This window comes from Myotis nattereri (genome assembly GCF_964212035.1).
Source record: "Myotis nattereri genome assembly, chromosome: X".
In the NCBI taxonomy this organism is placed as follows: Eukaryota; Metazoa; Chordata; class Mammalia; order Chiroptera; family Vespertilionidae; genus Myotis; species Myotis nattereri.
The window spans coordinates 94,313,488-94,325,584 of record NC_138078.1 but is presented as its reverse complement, the minus strand read 5'-3'; the positions used below and the strand labels follow the sequence as shown (position 1 = coordinate 94,325,584).

The window sequence follows — 12,097 nt, the reverse complement described above, 5'->3', positions numbered from 1 at the left end:
TATAGGTTTGGTACAGTGACTTCAGTGGACAATTTGTTGCATCTTTCAAAAATTTAAATAAAGATTCTATCCAAATTTTTATATTTCTCCCTAGACACAGGTGCTTCACTCCCTGCCATCGTCATTTCTTGCACTGTGCTCCTCCTTTCTTACTGAAAATGTCCTCCTCCCTTGTTCCTCCTCACTCTGAGTCTATCTGCTCTCAAGGCTTGCTTTAAGCCCCTCATCTTCTACATTAGTCCAATATTCACCCTGCCTTTCTCTGAATCCCCTAGCTTTCGAGGCCTGTATTGTGCAAGTTTAATACTGAATTAAATTATCTTGTATTATTCTACAGGAAATTAATATGTGAAGCATCCCCAGTAAGAATATTTCCTCCCACTTAAATATATCTCTTTTTATCATACATTTAAGCAATCTTTGTAGAAAAATATCATTTAACTGTACATACTAAACATCATTCCAATTTTTTTATTTTGATTAGTGTAAATGCATATTTTTATCATCATTATGATCTGGATTTTGTTTTATTTATGTTTTGTTTGTTTGTTCTTATCCTAACCCAAGGACATGCTTATTGACATTAGAGAAAGGGGGAGGGAGGTAAGGAAGGAGAGAGAGAAACATCAATGTGAGAGAGGAACATCAATTGGCTGCCTTTCTGTATTGCCCTGACTGGGGATCATACCCACAACCTAGGTATGTGCCCTGACTTAGAATCAAACCTGAAACCTTTTGGTATATGGGACTATTCTCCAACCAACTGAGCCACACCAACTAGGGCACAATCTGAGGGTTTTTGCTTAATATATTTATATTCACATTTCTGTGTATGGATTTGGTCTAAATACTGGTCATTTTAATAGTTATATAGTGTTCCATCAGGTTAGCATAATTTGCTTAGCTATTTATTTATCCCAATGAGATTAAGTATTATGGAACAAGGGAATTTTTATTTATTTTCTCTCCCTGCTCCCCCCACCACAGAACTAGTGGAATGCTGTACATACAGTAAGTTCAATAGTATATCATGCCTGGCTATGCCTTTGGCCACATAAAAGTTAAAGACCAAGAATCCTAAAATTATTTGCCCTTCTACTTCTTCAATATATGTGAATTTCATTCAGCTCTGTTTTGGACATAAGTTCTTTCCGACTAATCTCTCTCATCCCTGACTACTTCTTACATGCTGTAAACTTTGTCCTATACTCCAAAGTTTAATATACTCCTTACCATTTCCAATGGCCAGGCCAAGCCAATCCTCCAATACCACTTTCCTTTCCTTCCAAGATCTAGTGTCTTTTATGGAATTCAACATAGTTATAAAGATAAAAATATCAAGACTTAGATTATCACTTTCAATTAAAAAGAGATCATGTGATAGTATTTTCCTCCTTGAAGTTTGCGTTATTAGAATAAATTTAGGAGATGAGATTCAGTAGCACTTTGTTGATCTTCTAATCTAGTGCTCTTGCACTCCACAGCTAAAGGCACAATGTAAATATTTTCAGAGAAACATTACTTTTAACAACCATTTTAAAATAAAACATTTTATCTCCTTTTTAAGAAGTCAAAGCAGATTTCATTTTATTTTTAATTATATAACAATCAATTTCACAAAAAGTTATTTTGTTTATACTTGGAAGTTGTTTGAGAAACATTTTCTAGCTTTTGCCAGAAATATACTCATATAAACTCTATTTCTGCCTTTATGGTCTTCTTCAGTCATCTGATTGGAAATTCTAAAACCAAATTTCTAGTAAGAACAAACTGCTATCCTCTCATCACCAATCAGAAAATTTCATAAGTCTATAAACCTGTAAGTCAAAGCCTCAGGTAAAGCTATTTTTTCATTATATGGAATTGAATGTTTCTGTTCAAGTTGATCCAAAATGTATCTATAAGTACCTACTGTGTGCCATCAGGCCTTCACATCCTCCTTACCAGTAGAGACTATATTTTTCTAGTTGATTTAGATATTTTTGTAACTGCAATTTTCCTTCAAACACAAGATCACTGAGAAGTTGCTTTGTTATGGTCATCCTCCAGATGTACTGACTGCAAGATGACCCAATTTGAGTTCAGAGTTAAACATACCCTCTCATCAAGCTGGTTATCCTATTCCTTTCTCCTCTGACATGGAGATTTAGGCTGCAAGAACTGAATACCACAATTGCATTAACACAGTTCACATTTTCCTGTTGCTGCAGCAGTAGCAGCAACAACAAAAGTCAGAGAAAAGTGAAGGTGACAGTTCAATGACCCTCCCCCAATAAAATCCAGGTATACTCTGGGGACATGATTTTTTAGGTAAAAAGAAATAGGCAAATACAAGCGCTTGGGTGATCTCTTCTTGAAGGAAAGTTATTTATTCTACTCATCCTATTAAAAATTAGTTTTAGACACCTGTCATTAGCCTTTGTCAAGCAACAAATTAGCCAATTATCTACTATAAAGAATGACACCTTTAAGTAATATAAACCTATTGTTCATAGAGTAGACTGAACTTACCTATTAGTCCTAAATTTAGGGAATTCTGATGCTATAGGACCTCATGAGTACTCTGCAAAGAAGATAACAAGCCCACACTTGCCAATCAGCTATAGTTCTTAAAATTAGATGCTGTGCATTTTGGTATATTCTAATGCAGCCAGGCCCTAGATGGAATCTCAGAGCCAGCTTTGCTGTTTCTCTAGCCAGGGTTGATGGTTGGGCTTGCCCAGTATGAATGAGTATTACCTAGATATATAGCCTGTGATGCAGCTTCTAAAAAATGTGTACTACTGGAAACCAAGAGGTTTGTTTCAATATATGCCCAGACCATATTTTTTAAAAACCTGAGTGTTTTATTTATTTATTTTCTTTGATTGACAATTATAGAAGAAGAAACTTGCATCCCTTGGTCCTTTGTCTTGTGCATAGGGAGGCCCTTGACATCAGTATTTTTAGGTATCTTAGCAAAAAGGAACCCTGTCTGTAATGAAATGCACAGAAATAATTATAATTGGCTTCACATCTGGCAGTTATAAATGTAAATGAGTAAAGGGAACATTCTTCATTTTTCAACTTGGAAGAAGGGAAGGAGGGGAGAAAAGTAAAAGTTCTGAGTCCCATTGATGATTCCAAGAACAACTATGCAAGCTTGAATATGTATCTCTTCAATTGGCAAAGGCCAAAGAACCTCACAGACTATATAAAACAAAATTTTGTACAACAGATCTGCAAAGTGATTTTTAATATTCTCCATGAGGAATCCTATCTAATAATAGACAAACATGGTAATGAACTGTACCTTCGCTACCATCGCCATTGGCTGATCATTGTGATATGCAAATTAACCACCAACAAAGATGGCGGCTAATTTGCATAATGAGGCAGGGTGGGACACCGGGAGCCACCATCCAGGCCCCCATGTGCGACCCCAGGAGCTGCTGGAAAGCCAGGCTGCAGGCAAGGCGGCCTCCTGGGACCCAGGAGTCGCCTTGCCTGTGGCCTGTGATCGTGATTGGAAAGCCGGGCCGCAGGCATGGCGGCCCCCTGGGACTCAGGAGCTTGCTGGCGAGGTCTGCAGGCGAAGCAGCGATCAAGCTATGTGGGGGAGTGTGGGGGGTGGTAGGAGCTACAGGAGCAGCTCTGGCCGGAGACTGAAGACTCCAGCCAGAGCGGGGAGCAAAGACTGAAGGCTCCAGCCACAGTGAAGACTGTGTACAGAGCAAAGATGGAAGGCGGTGGCCAGAGTGAAGGTCTGGGTCCTGGGTGCCAGAGGAAAACTGGTGCTGGCAGCCAGGGGAAAGAAGGCCTATTGCACGAATCTTCGTGCAATGGGACTCTAGTATCATAATAAGAGGGCAAATAATCTATTTTCTGCATAAAATAATATAGCAGAAATGTAGGGTCTTGGAAGGGGGTTATGATGAAAGTGGCTATATAGAAGGGAAGAGTAAAAAGAACTGCTCCAAAGTACCCCCCCCCTTTTCATCATCTATGGGCAACTTAGGGTGTCTTTTATTCACCCATGCTTTTTTTTTTGTTACTGTATTTTTAAATTGAAAAACAAATACCATACAGAGAGACATGCACAGAACAACATCATGCTATTAGTCTTCCCTGCCTACTCCATGTACACCATAAATAGAAGCAGAAAGGCATAAGAATAAAGACCAATTACATTCAAATCATCTCTACTTCCAAGACCTATAAGAAAAGTTTTGTTCCAATATTATAATTTCTATTGTCCTAGTAGGTATGTGGGGGAATGGAGACTAAAATCATTCAAACACATTCACTCTTGGGTATATCTGTACAGGTAATGTTTCTTCACTAAAGCTCACTGCAAATATGACACTACTTGGGCATACTAAGAAGACAAAGTTGAGAACCCCTAGAAAGTCACAGTCTCACATTTCATAACTAAAAAATAAAGGAACAAAGCATTAAAAATTGATCTTTTAACTTTCTCTATGTATATACATTTTAACAGCCTTTTTCTTCATAAATAATAAGCAAACCAAGAAAACAAGAATATGTTGATAGCAATTGTGCTCATTTTTTTCAGTTTGGATTTTATTAGAATTAAGCTACCATAATATAGATAACTTTTAAAAGTCTCAATCCTTTTATTTTTTTTCAGGCTCTGATACATACATTATAATGCAACAAAGTGAGAAAAATGGTGTCTGGCCCAACAAATTACATTTGCTAGTAAGTAATAATATCCCCAAGTATTTTATTTTAGCAATAATCAATCTGAACCAAGAGAAAAAATGAAAATGTGACTTCAAAAGTAAGGTAAGGAAAGGGAGCCACATAAAATATGGCAAATTGAAAATAATATAAGTAAAATGTTACACACAAATACAACTGAAAGAAAGTCAGAAAATACAATAATATGTTAAATACATACATAAGTGTTTAAGTGGAGAAAAAAAAACCCAATATATTGCCCGACCTTTACCATTCCAGAATCCTTTGAACTTCAGCTTTGTTCTATTTTAAAACATGTGACACACTTTTGTGAAAGACTAATATCTATCAACTGAAGAACAATACTATTCTTTAGCTACTTCAATTAGCAAGTACTCTCACCACAGAAAATAGACATTAACCAAACTCCAGGCTCCAGTCAGCATTTACTGCTTTGTAAAATAGGCATGTACTTTATTGCCTGGGTTTTATACTAAATGAGAAAGTAAAGAACATACATTTAATTCTAGGAAATAACTGAATTAGAAGTCAACAGAAAGCCCCATTGCAGTTTTTTTTTGTTTGTTTCCATATTAATAATACATTCCTCAATGTCTTACTAGAATGATTACACACAGAAAATCGATTCTTAAAATCACATGCATGGTTTGTAATTATAGCTAGAATGTATAATCAAAACTAAAAGACACATATATCTAAGTGTTATTAAACAATGATTAAGCTTTGATTGGAATATCTCCTGGCTATAACTAATCTCTTAGTTTAATCATGACTGCCTGCCACACCCCCATGTTCTAGGAATAGATATTTTTTCTTAAGAAATTCCTCTTTAGGCTATTAGCTAATATATCTGAACTTGGAGTCGTTAAATCTCTAACTGTTAGGAATTTTATACAAATGTAAAATGTGAGGAACTAAAATGCACTGATATTTGTCAAAAGCTTTCATTTAAACTGTAATGCTGCACACTCAATTAGGAGGTAAAGGATATATATTTTTAAAGGTTTCCTATCTTTTCATTTGCAAATATTTGCTCCCAGGTGTATATTCACTTGCAAATTTAATCAATCCTAAGTAGGCCCTTAACATTTCATTGTCCACTGAGGATATACTGTAATTGAATTTGAACAAAATTCCACTGGTTTCCCAACATTTTCTCAGTGGTAGGCTAAAATCTTGTTTTCATTTTGGCTACTTTGCAACATGGCTGGAATACAAGTCCTTCTGCTTAAAGATAGTCATAGTTAAAGGCAAAGATACTCTCTGGATGTTCAAAAACCAAACTATTTTAAACCAAAAAATGTGGAAAGTTGCCAGCAACTTACCAGAGTTTCTCTTTGATACCATCTTCAAATTTTTGCTGAATACAGAACAGATCACAAGAGCCAAAAGAAATGGTGGCTTCATGGTTCACTTCCCTTGGCAGCTGAAAAGTAAAATAATAATAATTAATAATAATAATAATAATAATAATAATAGAAATAAAAATAAATTAAGTTTTTGAATCACAGATCTTGGTTTCAACAAATAGCAGGCATAATTTCACATATCTCAAAGACACATTACAGAAACAATGCCATTCTGGTGACTTCTAGTTTATTTTTATGAAAATGGAAGAAAACATTAATGTTAACAGTTGAATTATGACAAATCTCCCTGCTTAGAACTTTCCAGTGGCTTTCCACTCGATTTACAGTAAAATCTGAACTTCTTCCATTAGACTTTCAACTGCCTGCAGGTGGGGCTCCAGTTATGTGTTGTTGTTTCTTTAAAAAAATTGTATTTCCAAAACTTCCCTCCTTGTTGGCTATGCTTCAGCCACTATGGACATTTTATTTGTCCCTGGAGAGTACCAAGGTAATTCCTTCCTCATGGCCTTTGCATTTTGTCCTTCTCCTGGGATATTCCTTCCCACTCTTCATGCATTTAGTTCCTTCATCTTACTGATTTCAGTCCCACAAAAAGGCCTTTCCTGACTACCCAATCTTAAAATCTCACTCTGCCATTCTCTAGCTCACCTACTTGCTTGTTTTATTCATAAGACTGATCAGCACTTAGCTGTTTTGTTTATTTATGTGAAAGGAAGCATTTCACTAAACTTTAACAGACATTTTTAAATAAACAGTACTGAATCTTAAACAGTGGGAATGAAACTGTTCCAAAACCAAAAATATCTGAGAGTACTGAATTGGACTGAGATGTTGTTAAGCACCTCTTCCCCAACCCCTCGTCAACTATAACAGAGAAAGGGGTTGACTAAAGGACCATAAGTAGCCATTTTGGGGGAAAAACAAAACCATTTTTAAAACAAAAAACAGCCCAGCTGGTGTGGCTCAGTGGTTGAGCATTGACCTATGAATCAGGAGGTCATGGTTCTATTCTGGGTAGGGCATATGCCCGGGCTGTGGGCTTGGTCCCCAGTGTGGGGCATGCAGGAGGCAGTCGATCAATGATTCTCTCTCATCATTGATGTTTCTATCTCTCTCTCTCCCTCTCCCTTCCTTTCCGAAATCAATAAAAATGTATTAAAAAAAACAACATTTGTCCCACTGAGTTAAGACTTTTCAGTCAGTTGGATACTTATATGGGGACTCATCTAGGATCCTTTCAGAATTAGAATATAAGCACTATAGAGGTACATTGTGTTCATCATAAACATATAAAAATGGCAAAAGATAACATGAAGGTGAAACCTCAGTGACCCCAGAAATAACAGGTAGAAGCAAACCCAAGTGGAAAGGCAAGAGCAGCCTCTGAATAACATTTAAAGATCCAGAATTCCATGTAAAGAATTGTTTCTTGAATAATTGGTTTGTTCCTCAAGGTCCAGAGCCTTACCCAGAATGTAAAAGTAACAAGATGATATGAAGTGTTGGGTGGAATCCTCTTTTCCCAGAATTGATCGCAAAGATCCACTTGATATCCTAAATTCAGAAAACTTCCAGTTTGGTGCTGAGGCCACCAGTTCAGCTACCCAATGCAGCTAGTTTCTTATCATCCCACCCCCATTGCATCAATAGACAAAGAGGGTTTTGAAGGAGGAGGAGGTCATCTTTTAATAAAGAAGACAGGCTTTCTTTTGCCAGTTGACATTCTGAACTTCCCTTGTACCAATGGAACAGGATAAAGAACCCAGGCTGACCTTGTCATTCCCTTGCAGTACTTCCTGGGATCACCTCCTAAATAAACTACTTACATCCAAATGCTTTGTCTTTGGGCATGATTATGGAAGAACCTAAACCAAGACTGAAAAGGCCATGATAAACTCCATGCAGTTCTTTGTTTTACAGAAACTTTAACTGTCTGATTTTGATCTCAGAAGACTGTGTAGGCTCTGGACTTTGAAAGATGGCTTATTATTCAAAATCTTCCTGAACCACAGACACATTGTAGCTCTTCTATCTTGTGTCTCTGTTTAGAAGTTATATCACCCCCAGTGATTTTGATAAAAATATGGGTTCATATAATTTAATTCTTCCTGCTGTATTCACTCAGTTATCAAATGAACCTTGCTGGTAAGATACTAAGAGTGTTCCATGTGCTCCTTACCCTCAGCCTATCCAAACCATGATCATACCTTCACTATATCTGTCCAAAAGCCAATGGTTTGTAAGAACTGCAATTTGCCAAAAAAAAAAAAAAAAACCAAACAGAAACAAACCTCAGTTTAAGGATTTTAATATTTTATAAATGGTAATAAAATTAAATAAAAGATTAATTGAGAAAGCCTTTAAAAAACCCTGTTTTAAAAACCTAATACTTATAATTTTCACCCAAAACAAGAACTATATTTTATAACTGATATCCAATGGACACAAAAATATTTCTACTTCCCTATTTAATTGACCCCTTCCTTTCTGAAATGAAATACTTATTATTTGACTTTAACCAGTGAAATAATCATTGGAATTGAATCACTGGAATTAAATCACAGAATTATTTCATACTAGAGGCCCGGAGCATGAAATTCATGCACTGGTAGGGTCCCTAGACCTGTCTGCTGATCAGGGCCGATCTGTGGGGCAACCAATGGGGCGATCGGGGCCCCCACTCACACCTACCTTGGCTGGTGGCCTGGTGCCACTGGCTCGCCGGCTCCGCCCCCCACCACTGCTGGGTGGCAGGCTGGAGGCAGCTCCTGCATTGGGAGCAGCTCCTGCATTGAGCATCTGCCCCCTGATGGTCAGTGCATGTCATAGCGACCAGTCGTTCTGCCAGTTGTTCTGCTGTTTGGTCAATTTGCATATTAGGGTTTTATTATATAAGATATTACCATTTTGTCCATTAAAATCAGTGAGGATTATTAAAACTGGACATATCAAGTTTTCAAATCTATATTTTCTAAACCTGTTCCACAAGACAGTTAATTATTTCAACAAATTTTGAAGAATAACTGTTATCCTATATAATAAAAGAGAAACATGTAAATTAACCATCCCTCTGCTTTGCTCACCAGCCAATCAGAGTATGCAAATTAACCTGACAAATATGGCGGGTTAATTTGCACATGCAAGTGTCAAGCACCCCAGGAGGCAATGGCGGCTGTGGGCTCCCAGGACCATTGCTGGCCCCGGAGGTGAGGCCAGCCATGCCTAGCCATGCCTGCAGGCTCCCAGGACCTTTGCTAGCCCCAGGAGGCAAGGCCAACCATGCCAAGACATGCCCGCAGACTCCCAGGACCTTCGCCACTGGAGAGCAGAGCAGGAGAGCAGGCGGAGAGTGGGAGGTTTGGAGGACTTGGCAGAGCAGGAGGCCACTGGACATAGAGCAGAGAGAGAGAGAGGGCAGCTTGGAGTGTGTGGCTCCCTCTGTCACCCCAGCTTCCTCATCACAGCTGTGGAAACTGACAGCAGGGAGGAGGAAGTCCCACCCCCACAGAATTAGCCAGAATCAGCCGTTGTTCAGATAGCTCTCAGTGGCCTGACAGCCAGGACTCTCATTCACCTGCGTCTCAGACCATGACAGTAGACAGGTGGGACTATATCTAAAGAACAACTGTTGATACAACATAGCTCTGCAGCTGAAAGATGCTGGCATTATCGACAGAAAATGTCTGAAGAGCAACGTGTGTCTGATATTGAAGAAAGGTGGTGCCTGCGACAGAATGTATCTGAAGTCCAGCTATTGGAAAAATGTCGCTCTGAAGCCAAAAAATACCAGCATCATTGGCAGAAAATGTCTAAAAACCAACATGCCTTTGAAGTTGAAAGAAGGCGGTGGCAACAACAGAATATGTCTAGAGAACAGTCATCAACAAATACTACCAATACCGGTAGGAACTGCCTTCTCAGCAAAAATGGAGTACATGAGGATGCAATCCTCGAACATAGTTGTGGTGGAATGACTATTCGATGTGAATTTTGCCTATCACTAAATTTCTCTGAAGAAAAAAACATCCGATAGGAAATTTACTCAATGTTGTAGCAAAGAGAAAGTCTGTCCAAATATATAAATTTTACAGATTACCCAGCATATTTAAAAAGATTAATGACAAACGAAGATTCTGACAGTAAAATTTCCATGGCAAATATTCGTTCCATAAATAGTTCTTTTGCTTTTGCTTCCATGGGTGCAAATATTGCATCACCATCAGAATATGGACCATACTGTTCTAGAACACACGGACAAGTTTATCACCATACTGGAACTTTACATCCTTCAGATGATGTTTCTCAGAAGTTTGCTCAACTCTATATTTTGGATACAGCCTAAGCTACAAGTAAAAGATTAGCAATGCCGGAAAACCAGGCTGCTCAGAAAGACTCATGATCAACATCAACAACCTTATGCATGAAATAAATGAATTAACAAATAATACAAGATGCTACATGAGGTAGAAAAGGAAGCCTCATCTGAAGCAGCAGCAAAAGGTATTGCTCCCACAGAGGTAACAATGGTGATTAAATATGATTGTAACAGTGACCCAGGTAGATATAATTCTCCCCATGTAACCGAGGTTGCTGTCATATTCAGAAACGAAGATGGAGAACCTTCTTTTGAAAGGGACTTGCTCATTCATTGTAAACCAGATCCTAATAATCCGAATGCCACTAAAATGAAACAAGTCAATATCCTGTTTCCTACATTAGATGCAATGACATACCCTATTCTTTTTCCACATGGTGAAAAAGGCTAGGGAACAGATATTGCATTAAGACTCAGAGAAAACAGTGTAATCGACAATAATACTAGAGAAAATATAAGGACATGAGTCACACAAATGCAGTATTATGGATTTCATCTCTCTGTGCAGGACACGTTCAATCCTATTTTAAATGCAGGAAAATTAACTCAACAGTTTATTGCGGATTCATATTAAAAAATGGAGGCCAATTGGATAAATTTCATCAAAGCAAACCAATCTAAGTTGAGAGTTGAAAAATATAGTGGTTTGATGGATTATCTTAAATCTAGATCTGAAAATGACAATGTGCCGATTGGTAAAATGATAATACTTCCGTCATCTTCTGAGGGTACTCCCAGAAATATGCAGCAGTGATATCAGGATGCTATGTCAATTGTAATGAAGCATGGCAAGCCAAATTTATTTATAACCATGACATGCAACCCCAAATGGGCAGATAACAGACCTTACTTGGTAGCCAGAGTTTTTAATATGAAACTGAGTGCTCTTTTAAATGATATATGTAAATTCCATTTATTTGGCAAAGTAATAACTAAAATTCATGTCATTGAATTTCAGAAATGCGGACTGCCTCATGCTCATATATTATTGATATTAGATAGTGAGTCCAAATTACGTTCTTCTAATTAATTCCCTTTCAAAGTGCACGAATTTCATGTACCAGGCCACTAGTATTCTATAATAATAGTAATAATCCTATCTAATAATAGAGAAACATGGTAATTAACCATAACTTCGCTACCCTTCCCATTGGCTAATCAGCGAGATATGCAAATTAACTGCCAGCCAAGATGGCGGCCAGCGGCCAGCAGCCAGGCAGCCGAAGCGAACATGAACATGAGGCTTGCTTACTCCAATGATGGAGGAAATCAACGTTCCCCACCTGCCGCAGCTCAGCTCTGAGCTCCGGATGAAACAATGTTGCAATTATAGAACCTAAACAAACCCCAGAAACCTGCTTTCAGCCGGCAATGGCCTCAGAGCTGGAGCCTGCTCTCAGCTCCAGTGACAGCTATAGAAGGTAAATTAATCCCAGAATAAAAAAAAAAGAAAAAAGGAGAGACTGGGAGCTTCAGTCGCCCACCAGCCTGAAAACAGCCCTCAGCCCCTCATCCAGACTGGCCAGGCACCCCAGTGGGGACCCCCACCCTGAAGGGTGTGTGACCAGCTGCAGAAAGCCATCATCCCATCATCCAGGCTGGCCAGGCACCCAAGCAGGACCCCCAACCTGAAGGGGGTGTGACCAGC

The 12,097-nt window shown here is 38.4% G+C and overlaps 1 protein-coding gene across 1 annotated transcript in view; it reads right to left on the bottom strand.

Moving 5' to 3' along the window:
- Positions 1–12,097, bottom strand: part of IL1RAPL2 (interleukin 1 receptor accessory protein like 2) — a gene marked incomplete at its 3' end in the record, with an annotated part of 1,466,967 nt that overhangs the window by 1,390,169 nt on the left and 64,701 nt on the right. The window contains exon 2 of the mRNA XM_081115342.1: positions 6,030–6,130. Within this exon, the coding sequence (XP_080971468.1) occupies positions 6,030–6,111 (82 nt within the window). The 5' untranslated portion in view covers positions 6,112–6,130. The remainder of the gene's footprint in view (positions 1–6,029; positions 6,131–12,097) is intronic.